The following is a 22,358-nucleotide window of genomic DNA, read 5'->3' as shown; positions in this document are numbered from 1 at the left end:
GCTTGGAAACATTACAAATGTTGGTTCTTCCTCCTCCGCCTGTTTTATGCTACAAACAACTAGCATGAGTTTGTGTAGGCAGGAATGCTCGTTATTTTTTATTGACACATCTGGCTGTGCCTGTGTTCCTAATTAGGTAGACGTCTTTTGAGGGAAGTGCCAAAGAGTGTTTCTGGTTAAGCTATCCTTGAATAAATTTTGGTCACCAACTCAGCACCAGTGCATGGCACACTTGAGTGAATGATGGAACCCCCAACAGGGCTCACTGCTACCACCATAGCAGATGTGGCTCAACCTGGGGGGGATGGCTGACCCTATGTAGTGCATCTTTACTCACCACCACCTTGTTCATTATGCTAGTGCCATTCCCAACATGTGTATGTTAGGGCCAGTGTAATTAGCATGGTGGTGGCAAGAAGGGAATGGAGGTGGAGCCCATTGGTATTGATGAGTGAAGCTCCTGGTCCATGCACCTGTCCTCCCTAGCACTGCCCCAATGTAATCAACATTATGGCATGGGCAAGTTAATGTGTGCCATGTTACCCTGGTACTTGTTTGATGCACCACCTGGGACAGGCATGCACCTGTCCTCCAATTAGCAGGTGCAGGGGGTGGGCATCATTGAGAAGGAACCACTGAGGGTAGCTTGCCCTGGAACTCCCAAACCGTGGCCCCAGTTTGGTCAACTGGTGTACTGTCGAACATCTGCAGTATGTGCCTAGTTAGTGAATGTAGTTAAGATGTAAGCATCTTGCTGTTCCTTAAGTTATTTGATCAGTATCATGCAAGCTATTTAATGAACTGGAACAACTTGGAATGTGTACAGAAAAAATTCCAAATTACTGCTTTCATCTTGGATGTTAACTGCCTCATAGTTCATTTTGTTCTGTAGTTCTCTTATTTTGATTCCACATTATATCAACACTTCATTGTGATATCTGTATTCCTGATTAGTCTTCCTGGAGGTGCTCCATTTTCTCCCTCATTATTACTTTGAGTCTTCACTCATCCCAGCTGAAATATTTTCTGCATCTTCCAAGTTGTTGACTCATTCCATTCTTGTCACCCCCTGGCTTGACTTATAATCTTAATGTATTATAGCAGGCACGTCCAAGTGGTAGATCACTGGACGTCTGTGGTAGATCACTGGTAGATCACTGGCTCCCCCAAAAGAAGCTCAACAACTTTGGCTCCCCTAAGAAAAACTCAACAAGTTAGACCTGAACCCCCCAAAACAGGGCTTTCCGTCCTTAAAAAAGCTCAAAATGTTTGACCTGAACCCCTAAAAATGGGGTAGATCACTCCCAGTTTTTAAACTCTGCGAGTAGATCGCAGTCTCTTTGGAGTTGGCCACTTCTGTATTATAGTAACCCTGAACCTCTGCTGATTTTTGTCTATTAGGCTTGCTTTTACATTTCAGCCACACAAAAACTCGGGCAACCTAGACTCATTATCATAAGTCCAGGACACTTTCAACTAAGCAAAAGTATTCAAGGAGGGTACAGAGCACAGCCAGCGAGGGGTGTAGCCTGAAAAGGACTATGGCCTAGAGATAATCCTGTGGAGCGAATAGAGCGGCCTGGAAGGCCTCATTTGGCCCTAAAGCCTGTATCCAAAGAAGTTATGCCATTGGCCCAAGTACTTCCACCTGTGCAATGGGACTTCTTCCCCTGCAGCATCCACAGATCTGCTCTGGAGTTTTCCCAAAACCTCTGAAGCAGATTTGGAAGGGTGTGTAGAGAAGAGAGGGTGAGGAAATCACACAACACAAGGCTTTCAACCTGCAGAAATGGGACAACTTAGTTGGATGTAGCCTGAGGCTTCCTAGTCTGCCTTAAATTATTGATACATTTAACTCATAACCCACCTACTCTCAGCAACCAGAAACATCATAACCAGACACTGGAGAGACATGTCAGGAGTAAGCATGGACAAATGGTAACAAATAGTATGGAAAACAGCTTCACTAGAAAAATTAACCAATAAACTGAAACTGACACGGGGACAAATAGAAGAAGACGCCTTCACCCCAGTATGGCTCCCCTTTATCATATATATAGCCCAACAAGACAACGACAAGAATCCACCAACAGCATACAAATCAATATGGCTAACCTGATCCAAAACATCCACCTACCCCACTCACACATGAAATCAAAGTTCACCACAGCCAATCACGAATGAACAATCACACCCTAGGCCAACCCCCAACCTCTCTCGGCACCAGAGGAACACAAGTGAATAGCAAAGAGCACCTGCACAAGCGACGCCGACACAAAACCCCACACATACATTAAGTAAAATAGAAACATTGCCACCCGACCCCACCCCCACTCACCATTCTCCCCCTCCATCTCTTTCCCCCCTTTTCTTCCTAATATAACACTAATATCTGTAACTTGAAAAAAGAGACATTGCACATACTTTTGTAAACCAAGAAATCTTTAATAAAAATACATTAAAAATTATTGATACATTTTACTATGAAGATAAAAATCTTTCTCTCTTACATATAATCCATCTAACTTCATAGAACTAGTGATATGCATTGGAATCAATTATAGCTTGGTGTAAATAGTATTTGTACTTTGGCTGTATCTGTGCATAACAAAGAGAATGACTTCCCAACTACATCCAGATTAATTCTCTTCTACAGAACACTGCATGGCCAAATGGTCCAGGATTGGTGGTCTCCAACTCTGCATGCTTAGTCGACAACTCCATATTTTTCACATATATGAAAATGCGTATTATAATAATAAATAATGCGTATTATTTATTATATTTTATTCTGCTCTTGCTTGGTTTATAAAACGTAGAACAAACTGGATGTGCTTTGTCACATCTTGATAAAATGTGCAAGTGTTCAGAAATTTAAGTATCACATGTTACCTTTTGCCACATTTTGTACAACTGTGGGTAAATTACTTTGGGGGACTATAATGCAGAGATAATTAACTGGTGTGCCCCCCAACCTTCCCTCTTTTTGGTGGCCACATGAAATTTTAATCAAGATGTGATAAAATGTTTGCCCTAGGTTTTAGTTCTACAGAAAATAAAAACCTTGTTATTATGCAAAATTTCCAAAAAAGAAATTTATTGTGGCTTGTACCTAAATGCATGCGCTCCATAATGATGAAGTCCTTACTGCTAGATGGTACTAACCTAATGGTGAAGTCAGGTTGCTCATGACTGCTCACAAAAGTTAGTTTGAGACTTCAGATGTTGGTAATTTGTGGTGTAAAGTGAGAGGTGCTAAGATTGTAGACATTTATGGGAGAAGATACCCATGTTCAATTCTTCTATATGTTGAGATTTTTAAGGAGATCTTCACGTTGTTAGGGAGGGCCAGAATGAAGACAGACCTGCTAGCTGCAGGAGGACTTCAATACTGAAGCTTCATATAGCTATTTTTCTTTAGAGAAATAGTAAATCTTGAATAAACTTTATACAGGGGTTTTGGAATTCTGTCCCCTTAAAATTATGTAAACTCATCTGGAATTCGAGCTAAAATATACAAACTCAATATGTACCATTTTATTTATGTTTCATGTACTATATGTTTAGCTAATTTTGAATTTTGGTGGATTCTGTACTTGATCCATTCTGTTATCATGCCACTATACACTAATCATAGTTGAAAACACATTGAAAAGCTTAATTTTACACAATTTTGGTTTTTTCCCATGAAAAACGTAAGGACCAGAAACATCTCATTAAAATTTGGAGCTAGGATTCTAAGACATATTTAACTTGCTGTTTGATAATGATGTTTCTTGTTCAGTTGCATGATCAGTCCTAATGAGGTTTCCAGAATCTTCCTTTATGCTGACTTGCGTTAAGTGTTCAGACAATAAAAACCTTTTATGAAAAATCAAGTGAGGAGAAACATCAATGTTAACTTGAGCACAAGAAAAGAATATGACATTTTGACTTTTATTTAGGTGAATTGAGTAATTTTAAGTAAATGTTAGAGTATAGCCATTTTTATCGATCTTGGGTTTTTGTGGTTATACCATCTCTTCAATGGTATCTTCAGGATCTATGGGTTTTGTGGCTGATCCGCAAGGGTCCTTAAGTTGGCACATAAATACAACCAGGAAGGTTATCCAACAGTAGAAAAACACTGGCCTAGAAGCACCAGAAAGGGTAAAACATGCTTATATATCTCTTTCTGCTGGATTCCGGCAATTCAAGACTTCGCAGCTACCCTGTAACCTGCTAGACATTGTTTAACCACATGTGAGGAGTTTGATATCAAGGATTACACTAGAAACCAATTAGTTGGAGTACTGTAATAGCATACATAGGGTTGTATCCAAAGTTAGTCTTACTTAGAGTAATTAATTGACATTAATGAACAAATCTAACTTAGATCCGTTAATTTCTATGGAAGGATGATTTCTTTTATTGAATTAAACTAAAGGTCAATCTAGCATTCAGGTTGTACATATGGGGTGAGGGGAAAGGAAGCAGAAGTCTTGCTGCACAAGTGGGAATCTGCTTGCATGATGCTGGATGTCACCCCATGGCAATGGCCATTTCTTGTTGATTTGTTGCAAGGATTTTTAAAGTACCTGTGACCCACTCAAATTGTGTCCAAGAATTGACAGACGCAGCAATGGAGAAAAAGAAAGTGATATTTATTGCTGAGCAATAATTGACCCAGTGGAATCGTTTCCAGAGACTGGGCACCCCAGCTCTAGCGCCCTGAGGCTTTATACCTGAGTACATGCATGACATAATCGAATACAATCGGACACGGCAGCAAAAATAAAACCAATGAGCGCATTCAAGCCTTGTCCCCTGATCATGTAAAGAGTTCCCTCCCAACTTCTGCTTTCTTCAGTCTGTACATCAGTTCGACCTTTCCCCTGCTTTATGGTAGAAAGGAGAAAGGAAACCTAAGGAGAAAGGAACTTTATTCGGCCATTACGCTGTTGATAGCTCTCCTACGCAACATCTGCTATACGAGGACATTTGTGGTTAGCGTTTTCCTGTTTTAGCTGCTAAGGACCCTGTCTGGACAGGAGAAATGTGCCAGCATATCAGATTTATTGCTTCCCCCCTTATGTTGGCGAGACATTGAGGACATAAGAAGAACAAGGGGAGAGAACTGGGGCAGAGGTCCTTTTGGATTTTTCAAATCTAAGCAATTTGCTTTAAGCTCTGCAAAAGCCTTCATGATTCAAGCATGGATTATATAAAATCATCATAAAGATATATGGTTATATATGGATATATGGATAACTGATTATATGAAAAGCATAAGGGTAAAATTCACCCAGGTGGTCCTGCTTCAGATTGACCCTAATACCTAGTACATACTCATAAAGTGTTTAAATAGCAATATTCCCAATGCTTTTGTATGCTGTGCCTACTAGTCAGTGACTTTGTCCAATCCTTTTTTAAAGTCGTGAAAATTGGCAACAATTTTGCCATACATTGCTGCAATGTATATCTAGATTTTTTATGTCCTATGTGAAGAAACACCTCTGCAGCCTGGTTGGCACATTATGGTAACCCTTAGTTACAAACATACTGGCTGACCATGAACAAGCTATGTTCTGGTGCAGGCTACTCAAATCACACTCTTCACTTTTGCCAAGGAAGGAAGAAGCAAACCACAGCACTGAGTTAGCATTTCATGCAACCTGTTTATTTCTCTTTAAACAAACCATGAGGGGAAGCCAATACCTCTGTGCTTATTATTATGTGCAAACGTGTCTTATGTTATGAACCCACTGCCATTTATTCTTATTAGACTGCTCTCACTTCCAGTGAGAGAGAAATTTCTCTTCCCTCTTTACACATTATTCCATAGACCTTGATTAATTGATCCTATCATTTAATAACAGATAGGGTTGAATGGAATGCCTTCAAATATATTCAGATTTAGATTTGTATATGCAATATAGTATCCAGTTATATGACAAATACATAGACTAGAGTTGATAGGCTAGTTAATTTACTAGTCATTACAGTGTTTATTTGACCATAATCAAATATTACCAAATATTCCATGAAGTCAGGAATTTCAAAATGAATCGTGTGATCGTTTGATAGAATTGCAGTAGTAAGGGCTCCTTACTTCCCAACAGTGCAGGAATCGGGGCCTGTTACAATGTATTTACATAGGAACTGTCATTATCTGCCTTGTAACTTTTTTGCTTTTGTGCTTCCAGTTAAACAATTGGACCTAATTTCCCTAGCTGACCTCTTGCTTAACAGCAGCAGTCTCTGAACAGGAACAACTTACAGAGTTATAAGCCTTGAATTGCCACCATGTCTAATTTCATTGTGTGTGCTTGTGAAGGTTTTATGTTCTGTATGCAAACAGTGCATATTGTGCTGCTCATGGAAATAACAGGTGACTGCCACAATTTCATGCTTGCATTTTGTGGTTCCCACTTTTGTGCATATAAGTCAGCCAGCCCACAGCAGAGAGCATACCAATTAGGTTTTTAAAAAGTTTATTAGCATCTAATTGATAATATTTGACTGTTCAAGGGACCAGGAGTGGGCCAACTTCAGTATTCTATTGCCTTACTGTTTTGCACTAGAGTTCTTGTGATCTACCAATGTGTATTAAGTTATAGAGCACGACTGTGCACACAGGAACTCTTCAACAGTCGGGGCACAACTTAGTCACTTCTAAATGATATTCAGTATGCAGCTTGGCTTAAGGACGCAAGTTCCTTTCCTGGATCAAATCATAGCTCACCTACTATCAGCATTATTTGGCTAAGAGTCCAAACTTGCTTCTACCCATTCTGCTTGGATTTCCTTTTCCTTTTTTGCTTCAGATGTTTAATAATCCCACCCCTTTGCCAGTGCATGAGATAAATGAGATGGCAAAATGGTCCAATCACAAGACAGTGCAAAGGCAAAAACAAGTATATGTAAGTGACTGCAATGTTAATGACTAATTCAATGCTCAATTTAAAAGTTATCACCTGAGTACTCAGAAGGAAGGTTTGTTTACAGGTCCAGGTTATAGTCTGGTTATCTCCTGTCTTGGGGGTGGAAAACTGGATCTGGCCAGTGGACAGGTTCAGACGTCCCCCAATGCCTGCATGCCACTTTGGCCTGTGGGATAGGTTGCTCATCTGTAAATCATTGTATTTTCTGGTGGAGTGTTTTCCTTTGCCTGTGTGATTTGGTTTCAACTGTTGAAATCCAACCATGTGGGAAAATGAAATACTTCTCTGATCAGCTCTTATCGCAAGCTCCCTATGGGCTGAACTATGAAGTTTTTGATTGAGAACTCTGTAGAGCAGCTGATCCCAGTGGGGCTTGCTGTCAGCACCAAATTAGCATTTACAGCAAACCTCACTTGCAGAGGAACTATCAGGAGCACACCTTTAAGGCTTTCAGTTGTTCCTTTGAAGCCTTGCTTTCACCTGCCCCTACACCTGAAATCACAGGTGTGGGGCAAATAGGCATTATTTCAAGGAGACAGCCTTGTAGACCACATTAAGATTCCTGCAGCGCCTTGTCTGTGGGCTGGAGGTTCCTAACTGCTGTGCTATGTGGAGCCCATTGGAGGACCAAAGTGGCTTGTGCTAAGTGAGGATGTTCAGTACTTGATCGTTGTAATCACACTTACTTTCTGTGTGTTTATAAGAGATTGCCAATCCATTTTCTTTTGGGGGCAGGAGATGTATTTGTAATCATGTAGGCTTAAGAGACAATGGTTTGATTTCAAACTACAAATCAAGATCTGAAATCATTAAATAATAATAATAATAATAATAATAATAATAATAATAATAATAATAAATTTTATTTATATCCCACCCTCCCCAGCCAAAGCCGGGCTCAGGGCGGCTAACAACAATCAAATAATCAAACAGTAAAATAGTTACACAATCTAAAAATATTTCATTATAAAAATTAATTAAATCAAATTGAAGGCAACCAATTAAGCAAAATTATGTGCAGGTTGCCAGAGGAGGGAGTCAGGCTGCGCCCTGACCAAAGGCCTGGCGGAACAACTCTGTCTTGCAGGCCCTGCGGAAAGATGTCAGGTCCCGCAGGGCCCTAGTCTCTTGTGACAGAGCATTCCACCAGATTGGAGCCGCAGCCGAGAAGGCCCTGGCTCTAGTTGAGGCCAGCCTAACCTCTCTGAGGCCTGGGACCTTGAGGATGTTATTATTTGCAGACCGTAGGTTTCTCTGTGGGGCATACCAGGAGAGGCGGTCCCGTAGGTGCGAGGGTCCTAGGCCGTATAGGGCTTTAAAGGTTAAAACCAGCACCTTAAACCTGATCCTGTACTCCACCAGGAGCCACTGCAGCTGGTATAGTACCGGGTGAATGTGATCTCGCAGCGAAGACCCCATAAGGAGTCTCGCCGCGGCATTCTGCACCCGCTGGAGTTTCTGGGTCAGTCTTAAGGGCAGCCCCACGTAGAGCGAGTTACAATAATCTAGTCTGGAGGTGACCGTCGCATGGATCACAGTGGCTAGGTCAGGACGAGAGAGATAAGGGGCCAACTGCTTAGCTTGGCGGAGATGAAAAAATGCCGCCTTTGTTATAGCTGTAATCTGCGCTTCCATAGAGAGGGAGGTATCGAAGATTACACCCAAACTCTTAACTGACGGTGCTGGCATTAATTGCACCCCCGCAGGAGATGGGAGTTGCCCCCTCAATCCCATATCGTCCCGCCCCAGCCAGAGGACCTCTGTCTTCGAAGGATTTAACTTCAACCGGCTCCCACGTAACCATCCAGCCACAGCTTCCAGACATCTGGTCAGTGTGTCTGGGGCCGAGTCAGGATGGCCATCCATCAACAGATAGAGTTGGGTGTCATCAGCATACTGATGGCAGCCCAGCCCAAAACTCCGGACAAGCTGGGCGAGGGGGCACATAAAGATGTTAAAAAGCATCGGGGAGAGAATCGCACCCTGAGGCACTCCACACACCAAGGAGTGGCGCGATGACAATTCCCCCCCAAGCGCCACCCTCTGTCACCGACCAGAGAGAAACGAGCGCAGCCATTGAAGGACTGTGCCCTGGATCCCCACGTCGGCAAGGCGGTGGTCCAGGAGTTCGTGATCGACCATGTCAAAGGCTGCTCACAGATCTAGAAGAATCAGCAGCCCCGACCCGCCTCGATCCAGCTGCCTACGGAGATCATCTGTTAGGGCGACCAGAGCCGTCTCGGTCCCATGACCAGCGCGGAAGCCGGACTGGAATGGATCCAAAGCAGATGTTTCATCCAGAAACCTACCAAGCTGTTCAGCAACCACTCTCTCAATCACCTTACCCAGGAATGGAAGATTCGAGACCGGGCAGTAATTGGATAGATCTGAGGGATCTAATGATGTTTTCTTTAAGAGCGGACGCACCACCGCCTCCTTCAGTTCCCCTGGGAATATCCCGGTGCCAAGGGACAAATTGATGATATCCCCCAGGGGGGCCCGCACCTCGTCTGGACACGCTCTAATCAGCCATGACGGGCACGGGTCAAGAGGACAGGTGGTGGGCTTTCCAGCTTGGAGGAATCTGTCCACATCGGCTGGAGATATCCGGTCAAAGTGGTCCAATACTGGACCCGAGGACAGTCGAGGGGCCTCCAGTTCCTTTATTGTATCCAAATTGGCAGGGAGGTCATGGCGGAGCAACAGGACCTTCTCCGCAAAAAAGCTCGCAAATGCCTCACAGCTGTGTGTCAGATTGTTATTTAAATTTGGCTGTCCTTCAAGGGACGTTAAAGACTGAATTATACTAAATAATTGCGCCGGGCGAGAGCTAGCGGATGCAATGGAGGCCGAGAAGTAAGACTTCTTAGCGGCCTTCACTGCCATCTCATAGGTTTTCATAAAAACCCTATAAGATGTTCTTGAGGCTCCGTCACGGGCACCCCGCCATACTCGCTCTAGCCGTCTGAGGTCCCGCTTCATTTTCCGAAGCTCCTCGGTAAACCAGGGAGCCCGGTTTCTGCGGGGTCGCAGAGGGTGCTTAGGTGCGATCTCATCGATGGCTGCCAGGAGCTGGGTATTCCAGCCCTCAACAAGCTCAGTCAATTTGTCGCCAGGGGGAGCAAGGTCCCGCAAGGCTTGACGGAATCTATCAGGGTCCATCAGCCTCTGCGGGCGAGCCCAAATCGGCTCGCCACCTAAGCAGGGTGGGGGTGGAAAGTCAATCCTGGCTTTCAGAGCGTAGTGATCAGACCATGGCACCTTCATCGAAGGAGACATGATCACATCTATACCGGCGCCAAAGATCAAATCCAGTGTGTGGCCTGCTTGATGTGTGGGGCCCGAAACAAACTGGGAGAGCCCTAATGTCGCCATGGAAGACACCAGGTCCAGAGCCTGTGAGGAGGGAGTGGCATCAGCGTGGAAGTTGAAGTCTCCCAATACCAATAGGTTAGGGAACTCCAAGGCCCAGCCGGCCACCGCCTCCAGCAGGCCTGACAGGGTGGCTGCTGGTGCGCTAGGTGGCCGGTACACCAGCCAGACAGCCAAGCTCTCCTCGGAGCCCCACACTAGGCCAACACATTCAATGCCGGGGATCGATGGCGATGGTAGAGCCCTGAAAGAACAATCTTCCCGGATTAATACTGCCACCCCTCCCCCCCGGCCCACAGTCCGTGACTGGTGGAGGACGGAGAAACCCGGGGGCGCCATCTCTCGTAACAGTTACCCCTTCGCGCACCCAGGTCTCCGTCACATAAGCCAGGTCAACCCCCTGCGAGGTAAAGAAATCTCGCAGGGTAGCGGTTTTGTTGCCTATAGACCTGGCATTGCACAATACCAGTGAAGGAGGTGAGTAATCCTTGCTCACCCTACCCTCGTCTCTCGGGATGGGGCGCAGATTGGAAGGGGTACGAGCATATCCGTATCTCGATCCCCTTCGCCTATAACATCTGCCCCCACCGCCATACCTCCCTGCATTCTCTGGTGCTGCTGTGTGTTCACAGTTAATGATTATGTGTGTTTGTGCTGGAATCATTACATACAAAGCCAAAGGAGAGATGCTACAACAATAGTGTCAAATATCTCTTTCTTTTGTACCTGTTTTCCACCGTGAATAAAACTGTTGGGGAAACATAACATGCATTGATTTAAAATGGATTGAAGCTGACAGAGGTTAAATAAAATACTACAGTTGCTCATCATTTCAGGTATGGAGCTAAGTAGACCAAAATAAAAGGGTGGAAGCAGGATCTTGTCACAGAAAGATTTAAAAGTTCCAAGAAGAAAGCAATATGATGAAAAAATGAGCTTTCAGTCAAAGCTAAACCACTGAACACAGTGCATTGGTTTAGGGAACAAAGTGTAGAAACTTTCCATCCTTAAAACTGTTGTCTCACAAGGCCTGTCTCCTGCTTTGAGAACCATAATGCATTAATGATACTTGTACCTTATATAATTTGAACCTCCTGTTTGTAAATTACTTCTGCATCTAGAGCCTGCCTTTTTACATTACTTTTGCTATTCTAATAGAGTGTGGAAGTGCATTAATTCACAGTTTATAGCAGTGTTTTCAAATTTGTATGAATTTCATTCAGTCTCTGCTAAAAGTAGTTAATTCTGTAAGGCAGGGGTTCTTAACCTGTGGTTCTTGAATGAGCTTCAGGGGGTCTGTAAACTAGGTACTAAAAAAAAAAGATTTTCTATTGCAATAAAAGAAATGGTATGCAATATTTTGTGTTTAGGTGAGTCATGCTTCTGAGTAAACAAACATAAAATTGCACTGTAGATTCAACTCCCAGTGTTGTATTGTGGCCACAGGCTAAGTGTCAAAGTAAAAGAACAAGGAACAAACACCTTGGCTTCACAAGCCTGATGTAGGCAGTCATAAGGAAGCAGAAAGCTTGCAAAAGGTAGAGTTGAGCCTCAGTACTGATAATAATGGTTTAGTGGTTTGTGCACAAGCTGGAATGAAGCCTCGGGCTTGTTTTGAAACTAAGTGTGATAAACCATAGTCCTGGTTATAAGACAGCATGATGAGAAAGTAAAACTATATACTAGCAAAACCACCTAGTCATATGGGAGGATGGAGTGTGTAAGCCTGAGGTTGAGCTCATTCCAGTTTACACATGGAACACTAAACCATGCTCTGGAGCTGTGTGCAAACTATACCAATACTGCAGCTACATTCACAGGTCAGAGTAATCCATGGTTTAGCCTGTCAGGAATGAGCTTAGACAAACTTTAGGTTCAATCACTTCCCTCCTCTTTTCATGTGGCATGGTTGCAAGTAGGAATTTAAAAGCTTTCACTTTACTTTTTATTAACCACCCCTTGTCATATTGTCAAACCTGACAAAGGCCCAGTTCGCATGCAGTGCTGAACCATGATTTAGCACTATGTTCGTGAGCAGGAAGCAGTATGACCAAAGTCGCGGACACACATACTTCCTCATCACCTCCAGCCGGGAGGAGAAGTTAGCTAGCATTTACTTTATTTTACAAAATCTTGGCATAGTGTTATATAGATAAACCAGAGGTACAGACTACCATGGGCTCATTGGGAGGAAATTTAATAAATGAAACTGGATAGTTAAATGTCATAACCCATCATTTGAAGTTGACTGGTCGTATTATAGAGCTCAGACACATAGCTGCCAACGCTTCCCTTTTTTAAAGGAAAATTCCCTTATTCTGAAGAGGATTCCTCGCAAGAAAAGGGAAAAGTTGACAGCAATGCTCAGACAAAATGTGAAACTGTGGGTTGTTGAATTTGGAAGCAAAAGTTTATTATCTTGTAGCTAAACCAGAGGAGAGGGAAGGGGCATCATTGGATCCTAACACTCACCTATGCTTGGCCCTGTCACACTGAAGCATAGTTTGATGTCTGAATGTAGCTGCTGCTCATGAGAGTGGCTAACTTGTCGCCCTTCGATTCCCTTCAGCTCCAGCCAGCATGATAGGGATAATGGGAGTTGTAGTCCAACAACATTCAGAGAGCCACAGGTTAGCCACCCATGGTTTTGAGATCAAGAAGGCTTGGTGCCTCCCTGTTGCAGATGTCTCCTTTGGCATACTGGATCTCACTGATCAGGATCCACTTAGGGCGCTGCTTCAGTTTCTTTCATTTCAAGTAATTTTAATAACCAATTCACAGTTGTCATTTATTAGAAATTACATGTTCTTTATAGGAAGGCAGTCTAAGAATGTTAACAGTCTAAGAAATAATAATTCAAATGCATAAATGATACACATAGCTTTTATAGCTTGTGTATATGAGATAAGAGAATTAGGAAATTTGGGCTAGATTATGTGTTCTAGTCTTTTAGCACCCTCTCCTGACACTCCTTGTGTATTGCACTGTTTAAACGGGATCTGGGCTGTTCAAGGCATTTCCTAAAAGAACATAAAAAAGAGTTAAGTAGCATTTTTTAAAATTTGAGATAGTGTTTGAATTATTTTTCTGTTTAAGACTGAAAGCTGAAAATTTCCTTTTTCTTGCTTTTTGATAAAAGAATTGCAGTGGTGTTATCAGATTATTTCTGACATTTTATCATCACTTTAATAAAATGTAATCATGTTGCTTTACAAATGTTAAAACAATAATAAGGTAACAAATAAAAAAAACAAAAATAGAAAACAGACAACAATTATACATCCTTAAAAGCAATGTCTTGCAGAAACCTGTTGAACAAAAACAGTTTTTGCTTCTTCCATAAAAGCAAATGGGGATACTGATTTAATTTTGTTATTCGATTTCTTACCCACCTTTCATTATGAAGGAAGAATTTAAAAATACAAGTCGGGCCATCCCTTGAAGTGTTCTGCACCACCAGGGTGGAAGAGTGGGAAGTGATACTTCTGTTACCTTTTCCACCACTGATGCCACTTTTTGATATGACAGTAATAGCTGCTGAACTTTCCAACTGGTTCATGCTGGTTGAAGGTATGGTAAGGAAAAGGGAGTAGTGTGAGAATCCTGCTCAATCAGACCAAGGATCTATCTGATTCAGCTTCCTGTTTCCAACAGCAGCCAGCAACATCCTTTTCTTTCTTTCTTTGGTGGAAACTCAAAAGCAGCACATGAAGGCAACAGCTCTCAGCTATTGCTTGTTTCCCATAATTGCTATTTAAGGACATATGCAGTGTTTCTCAAACTTGGGCTCCCAGCTGTTGTTGGACTACAACTCCCATAATCCCTAGCTAGCAGAACCCAGTAGTCAGGGATAATGGGAGTTGTAGTCCAACAACAGCTGGGGACCCAAGTTTGATAATTTTGTGTGGTAGAAAAAATTATAAATTAAATGACATGTGAATAAGTGCTTTTAAAAAAACCCAAACCATTTTGAATCTACTGCAAGTTTAACCTAATGACTCTATTCTGGATTTTGAGAGGAGGAAAAACATCATTTGACATAGTGAAAGCTTTTATAAACCTGTCCCACTGTAGCCACCCAAAAAGCCTGAAGCATTTTAGCCTTTCCGTGTAAGTGAGGGTGTTCTAACCTCCTAATCATTTTATTGCTTTTTCTTCATCTTTTCCAGTTCTAACCCTTTTGAGATTTGTTAACCAGAACTGAATACAATGTTCCAAATATGGCCAGTTTAACTTTAATGAACAATAGCTAAGTTTCCATTGTACGGGAGAAAAATTGAGTTTTTTGCCATGAGTAAACAACAGTCCAGAAAGAGGGAAGGGAAAAGCTATGCTCACTGCTAGTTGCAGCTGTTAAAAACTGTGCGGCTTTGAATAAAGATGTATATTGTGGAAAATGTGGTATATAAATCAATTTACGACGACTATCCTGTGGCAATCATGAAGAGGACCTTTTCAGTTGTGGCACTCACCCTTTCCTCTGAAATAGGACATGTGCCTACTATTGGCTTGTGGGCAGTTCCTAAAAACCTACCTTTTCTCCTAGGTCTTTACTGAGCATTAATACAGGTAGCTCCCCATTTACCTGGGGGTTGCGTTCCGAGGCACCGTGCACATCAGTAGGATGTGCATAAGCTCACCCTGCTCCCAGCTGATGAGAAATGCAAAACCAGCTATACATGGCAGTAGCAGTAAGAAACAAGGGAAGCAGGGACACTCCATTGGCTCCACTGAAAGACAAGTTCCTTCGGGTTCCTCCTTTTCTCAACTTCTGCCGGCAGCTATTCCATAAATTTTCTGCAGAGGGAGAGATGGAAAGCAGGACCACTCAGTCGACTCAGCTGAGACCAGTTCAATTTGGCTCCCTCTGTTCCTGAATTGTTTCCATACCAGTTGGTCATTGAGGACTATTATGTACCTTTAAGAATTGTTTTCTGAACATACTTGCCTTCCTCTTCCCTCCTCATTGTTTTCCTTTTGTGTCATTTCTTTTAGATTGCATGCCTGTGAGCAGAGACTGCCTTTTTTAATTGATCTTATGTAAGCTACTCTGAAAGTCTTTTCATTTGAGGAGTGGGGTAAACATGCTTTAAAGGCATTTTTTTGTGAAAGACTTTGAGTAACATCCAGCTATGGCATCCTGCTGATGCTGTGAACTTGTGCAAAATAACTTCCCTTTCCTTTGCTTCTCTCTGTAGCCCCTTGGATGCTGCCAAAATCTGTTTCTGGGGCTGGGGGAGTGGAAAGGAAGGCCCTGGCATGCCTGCTAGCACAGCCTTGGATCTTGTTCATAGGGGAAATGTTTAGTAAAGTTTGGTGAAGAGAAAAGATGGATTATACTAGAAGACTCCACACCTGCTTTGTTCAGGGTACTCTGATGGTTTGGTTGCTTGCCTAGTGTAGGATTTCACAAAGTAAGAGGGTGAATCAAGCTACATACTTGTGTGGGTTCATTTTTTTTTACTCTGTGCAAATGGGAGCAAGCACAAAAAAAATGTTTTGTGCACAAATGTGTAGTTAACCTTATCTGACCCATGTTTAATATTGTTGCATTTGCTTTACAGAGTGCCTAGTGGAGAATGCAATGGGATCAATAGCATGTCTGCGGAGAGTGGCCCTGGGACAAGACTGAGAAATTTACCAGTAATGGGGGATGGACTAGAAGCTACACAAATGTCTACAACACAGGCACAGGGCCAAACCCAGCAAGGCAGTACTGCAGCTAATAACCCACCTCCACCAGAGACCTCAAATCCTAACAAACCCAAGCGTATGACCAACCAGCTGCAGTATCTGCTCAAAGTGGTGCTCAAGACACTATGGAAACATCAGTTTTCATGGCCTTTCCAGCAGCCTGTGGATGCTGTCAAACTAAACCTCCCTGTAAGTATAGACTTAAGAGAATTAAAGGAGCAGCAATGTATCTTAACATTTAGTGGTGTGAGAGGGCATGGGGTGGGATGCTGGTGGAAGATGGGAGGTGAGGAGCAACCCAAAGGTGGAAAAAAATGTGTGTGGCAGCGGAATTGGCTAGGGGGTCAACAGGAGAGGAATAGAAATGTACCGTAAATTTCGCTCCAAAACACGCACTTTTTTGCTCCGAGAAAGTAAGGGAAAATGCCTGTGCGTGTTAAGGAGCGAATGCACGGATCAGAGCCATGGCTGCCGTCAGTCAGGCAAAGCGGGAGCCACTTACACGCTCTATGAGGCTCTCACTTTGCTTTCTTTAAAGCGACCTGGAGCCAGGAAGGAGGGAGGGAAGGAGAGCCATAGCAGCAAAGCCGGCAGCAGCCGCTTACACGGGAGGAGGGAAAGGTCTGCGCGCTCTCTAAACAGAGAAATGAGGCTGCAGAGAGACAGCAGGAAAGATAAAATTTAAGCAACCAGCAGCAAAATAAAACCAACCTCGAGCTCTGAGCCAGCGCAGTGAAAACCAGGAAGTAAAAAAAAAGGCTGGGGAGGGCATGAGGGAGAGGGGAAAACTTCGCAAATCCCCGCGTCTCAGCTGATCGGCTGGGATGCAGCTTGTTTTCAGGCAGGATAGATTTGAGCATTGTCTGGGTCCTAGTGCCCCTACCGCTTTTTTGTGCTCGATTCTATTGCTGCTGGTGGCTGCTTATCATTCAGGCTGCAAGGAGGAGCACTTTTACACAGCTAATGGCGAATCCCTTGCAACCCAAGTCCTCCTCACTTGCTCAAATCTATTCCGCCTCAAAACAAGGAGCGGAAGGAAAAGGCTGCAAACTGTTAAATGGAAAAAAAACCCAGGCACAGGGCAAATACCTTAAGTATACCTTTAAAGCAACAGTGCTCTTTCCCTCCCTCCTCCCCGCGGAAAAGCTCCTTGTCCCTTGAGTTCTTTTCCTTCCCTCCCCACTTAAAACGTGGTTACAAAGCACGGATCCACATGGATCCTCAGGATTTTTGCATTGGGCTACCCCAAACTCACTGTCAGATCACATGTCTGTGGCCACAGCATGAAGCATAAAAATCATACATCCACTGTTTCATTTAGAATATTTTTTCCTCGTTTTCCTCCTCTAAAAACTACATGCGTGTTATGGTCAGGTGCGTGTTATAGAGCGAAAAATACGGTAGTTTCATGAGGACGGAAATAAACATAAATGTTAAAGTTTCTTCAGAAGTGCTGAAGGGACGGAACAGGACTAAAGAAAGCATGCGGTCAGGTGAGATTCTAAAGTACTGAACATTATAGGACAAGGGGGCATCAAATGGGCCTACAGTAAAGTGAGGGAAATAAGGCAGATAATATGGAGTAAGGAGTAGGCATGTGGGTGGGGAGAAAATGAAGCATGAGAGCAGCATATGTTATGCTCAATGAACTAAATTTCATAGGAAGGATGCTTGATACAGCTGAAAGGTGAAGAAGGGCTATCATCTGGCGTGCCCATCCATATTTTCAGTCGCCATTGCTGGTTCCCAACATCTCTCCCCGTATTGTGTATCTAATGTAGACATAATTCCCCTGGGTGGGAGTTGTATCACTTTGGGCTCTATATAGCAGATAGCACAGCATTTGTTTTCAATTAATTAATTGTGGCAGCAACATTTTTTTGTATGGTAAGGTTATTTTATAATTATTGTATAGGAGTATTTTTATTTGCTTGATGCTTAGCTTTCCTCGTATCAAACCTAAATAATTGCTTTGGTTGGCAAATGGGAGGTTTTATTTTCATTTTTAGTTTTTCTGATACCTTGTTACTACTTGGCTCACATTAGCCATGCCTCCATGATTTATCTTGTTAGTTATCCAAAGGGTTCTTCTGTGAAAAATCTGAAAATAAGACCTCAAAGTCTACTTACTAGCTAACCAACAGGCCATAGTAATGTGGACACTGATATGCTGCATCCCCACCACTCAGGGACCATTTTATTCAGCTGCATTACTTAGGCAGTGTGACAGAAATCTTGCAAGCTGTTTGAAACAACATTCCCTTGTTGGAGCACTCCTAAATAGATTTCTCTGCATGCTTGGTCAGTGGTCAGCTTGTATTCTTCCTAGTCAGGATATTAGGTTGATTTTAACAACTGTGATGGCCAGTGTACCTATCCTGATTTCATGGGCCTGATCCACATCATTCCTGTGCTTCGCAGCACTGCATGGTGCTACAGGGATGCTCCTGACCATGAAATTGTTGAAAATTTGTGTTGCCAAAGAAAGAACAATTAAATGGCTACCAGAGCCCATTGGAAATGTTACAGAGCATGCTTACAGGGCTACTTCATTCCCTGACTACTAAAGCTATATATGCAGTTCAGGCAAATCCCTGTCTTTCAGTATGTCCTGTTGTTGTTGAAGACTAGCTAACTAAACTGGTGGTCTGAAAAGAGAACTATTGAAAGGAATTGTGAGCTGCAGCCCCAGAATCCTTCCCAACATTAGAAATGTTGTTTTAAAAGTTCTGGTTTACATTGTTTACTGGGTGCAGATACCTTATTTTGTTTGAGCAGTCAGCTGATGGTTTACCATATTATTTGTCATGAAATTTGGGCTCTATCGGCCATTAGGTGTGCGTCTGTCCTTTACATTAAAAGTCTGTTTTAAACCCTTATCACAGAGGAACTGAGGGTTGAACTAGATAGGACTATATCCTGCCTTTGGTTAAAAGTAGCTATGGAGGGATAAGGATTTAAAATGGGTTTCTTTTACCCATGTGTCCCCACACATGTAGGGTGTAGAAGCAGTTATAAATAGATATTACAATAGCTAAGGATTAAAAGGTTGAATGATTTCCCTCTTTGCCAGTTGTTTTGATAAGACTCTGAATGCTTCTAGGCTTAAAATTATTTTATCTTCTAGACATTGTTACTAAATATGTTGACATATTAAGTTGGGACAGAGAGAAATTTTTTAAGCTTTTCTACCTGAAAGGCTTGAATACAGTATGCCTGGTAAAATTTTCAATTATAATAATTAATCCTCTCTGTTGCCACAGGATTATTATAAAATTATTAAAACTCCTATGGATATGGGAACAATAAGGAAACGCTTGGAGAATAACTACTACTGGAATGCTCAAGAATGTATCCAGGACTTCAATACAATGTTTACAAACTGTTATATCTATAATAAGGTATGTTGTCTTCATATATTTGGGCTTTCAAATGATGTGTCTGTGACGTTGCATGAGACTTTTCTCTCATGCAACAGTACTTTCCTTCTTCTACCTGCCCTAGAAGCAACATTTCTTTTAAAATATATTCTTTATTTAGAGAAGATAAAATTCTTCACTTTTAACAGTTTTCAGAATTGAGATTTAAAACAAGCAGGTTCCAAATGTTTAACTCTATTTGTCTGCCTTGAGATTTTTTTAAACAACAACAACAAAAAGAAACGATATAAATCTCTACAACAAAACAATATTATTGAATTCATTTCAAAAGCAGATATAAGTGTATACATTACTTTAGTTACATAATGAAATACAGTGAGTTGGGGGGCGAGAGCCGTATGCTGGCAAATACTTGAAATGGCCAAATTTGATTTGGAAAAAGTCAAGTAGAACCCAGAAGTGACTACATTAGACACAGTGTAGAATATGATGTGGTTAAAGGGAACCCGAAAGTGTGCAGCTTGGAAATTGGAATCTAAAAGCTCTGCACAACTTCTTAAGATCACATTGCAATAAATACATCCGTATCAAGGGCTGTGTCCAGTCTTCAGCTTAGGCAGAATAGACCTGTTGAAATTTATAGACATGATTAACTTAGGTCCATTAATTTCAGTGGGTTTGCTTTGAATATAATTTGGAAACAACCCCAGAACATGGCATCCAACACATCCAGGTGTCATTGATACGAAGTAGGCAGATTTATTGCCACGTCATTCTGTTATTCCCATGCTATCACAGAGTTATGAATGAGTGTAACCTCTTACATTTTTTGTTTGTTCAGCCAGGGGATGATATTGTTTTAATGGCAGAAGCTCTAGAAAAACTTTTTCTGCAGAAAATATCTGAAATGACACAGGAAGAAACTGAAATTGTTATAGTCCAGACAAAAGGAAGAGGACGGGGGAAGAAGGAAACAGGTACTGATATTGGTACTGCCCATTCAGTTTGCAGGGTTTTTTTTTTCTTTTGGACTAGCCAATGCTCAGTGTCATTACTTGTGTATTTGAATAAGGTGGATTAGCTTGTACTTGAAAGGAACTTGAGTTTGTGCATGTGTGTTTCGTGTACGTATAGTATCCATGTCAGGGAGAGAGAATTACCTAGTGTCAGCAAGTAACAATGCAGAAACATCTCTTAAATAAAGCATTGACATCAATCACTCCCTTTGTCTTGGGGTGGGGGGCAGAATCTATCCCTGCTAATAGGCTCTCAGCCTGGGAAAGTGGAGTATAGAAATCACTTTCTTCAGTTTTCCAATGTACAGGGTAACAATACTTCCCATGCCTCTCTCCCAACAAACCAAAAGCTATCCAAATAGAAGGTTGTCACTTTAAGAAGAGGTAGGAATCAGTATCTCCAATTTCATGTACAGTTTAGCCCCCAAACATCAATCTCTATAAAGAAAGGAAAAACAGTAACACGGGTAAGCAAAAATTCATTATTATTGGGGTGTTTTTTTTGGGGGGGAGGATATGCCCTGCACCCCAAAGGCAGTCCCAGAAATAGCCACAGCAGTCACTGTTGCTCAGCTGATGATAATGAGCCAGGTAATGAGGCTCCCAGTCACACAGCCAGTCTATTTGCCCACCTTTCTCCAAGGCATAGCAATGGTTTCTCCTGGAGGGGCACAAGGCCTCCAGCTTTGTGCACACTCAACCAGTCTTGCTCAAAGTCCTTGAGGAGCCCACAGCAGGTCTAGCAAAAAAAAAGTTCTGGAAGCAGCACTGAGAATGGTCAGCCTGTTGTGCAGCCAGCTGAAGATAATGAACCAGGTAACTAGGCTATCAGCCAGCTGAAGATAATGAGCCTGGTAACAAGGCTTTCAATTTCGCAGCCTCTTGATTTGCCTACATCTCCCCAGCATTTCCATGGCATAGCAGTGATTTCTCCTGCAGGGGGTTGGGCTATTTGAACAACGTTTTTGCATGTGTTGAGGTTTGCTGGGTACATCACATGACGATGCTTCCTTTTCTAACAGTTACATCCAAGGCTGGAGCATCAACGGTACAGAATACAACTCAAGCATCATCCCCACCACAGACGCAGGCTTCACAGTCAAATCCTCAGCCGGTGCAAACAACTCATTCCTTTCCTTCTGTGACCCCTGACCACATTGTCCAGACGCCATTACCAACGCTGGTGCCTCCCCAGCTTCCCCCACCACCACCTCCCCAGCCTCCTCCTCCCCCTCCCCCTCCTTCAGCTTCTGTCCCCCAACCCATTCAAACACACCAACCAATTATCCCAACTGCTGCACAGCCCATGAAGGTGAGTAAATTACAGCTTTGCTCTTTTGTTTCATTTTGGCAAGTGACAGTTTTAGATGAATAGGTGAAATGGTTTGCCGAAAGACATATTGATCCAGGGCATATTTCTGCTTAAGGTTCTCTCACTCCATTCTTGCAGAGTTAGGACTTCCCCCATTTAAATTTTGTTTGCCTGTAATCTTCTACCTCTGAAGGTTAGAGAGCAGAGCTATATTAGAATATATGCTGCGATTGTAGAAGACCCAAGTTCTATCCTTCGTATGTCTCATTTGGGTCGGGAAAGAATTCTGCACGAGACCAATGGGAGATGAATCTAGGTGGTAGAGCCCATCCTTTGCATTTAGAAGGTTCCAGGTTCAGTTCCTGGTATCTCTAGGTAGGCTGGGAAAGACTCTTTTTTTAAATAAAAAAATGTTTAATCATTTTTTCCATACAAACATCAACCGCAAAAGACACATACAATAAAAACCATAATAATAATAACACAATTTGACAATTCAGATTTGAATACACTGATATACCTATGACTACACCTTTTAAAACAATATTTCCCCACCCCTCTCTCCTCCCCCTACTTCCCACCACCATCCGTCTTATCGCTTAAATATTAGCTCCAGATTTCTTCATGTTTATCCATTCTTATTTTGTGTCGACATGCAGTT

The 22,358-nt window shown here is 42.5% G+C and overlaps 1 protein-coding gene across 5 annotated transcripts in view; it reads left to right on the top strand.

The window, feature by feature from the left end:
- The window catches only part of BRD4 (bromodomain containing 4), a 76,825-nt gene that overhangs the window by 20,875 nt on the left and 33,592 nt on the right, over nt 1-22,358 (top strand). For all 5 annotated transcript variants that reach the window (XM_081185281.1, XM_081185277.1, XM_081185280.1 and 2 more), the window contains exons 3-6: nt 15,860-16,178; nt 19,253-19,390; nt 20,211-20,346; nt 21,408-21,697. In XM_081185281.1, the coding sequence (XP_081041407.1) occupies nt 15,894-16,178; nt 19,253-19,390; nt 20,211-20,346; nt 21,408-21,697 (849 nt within the window). In that variant the 5' untranslated portion in view covers nt 15,860-15,893. The remainder of the gene's footprint in view (nt 1-15,859; nt 16,179-19,252; nt 19,391-20,210; nt 20,347-21,407; nt 21,698-22,358) is intronic.

This window comes from Podarcis bocagei (assembly GCF_964188305.1).
Source record: "Podarcis bocagei genome assembly, chromosome: 2".
Classification (NCBI taxonomy): domain Eukaryota; kingdom Metazoa; phylum Chordata; class Lepidosauria; order Squamata; family Lacertidae; genus Podarcis; species Podarcis bocagei.
The sequence above is the reverse complement of the archived record's forward strand: the minus strand, read 5'-3'. Positions and strand labels throughout refer to the sequence as shown.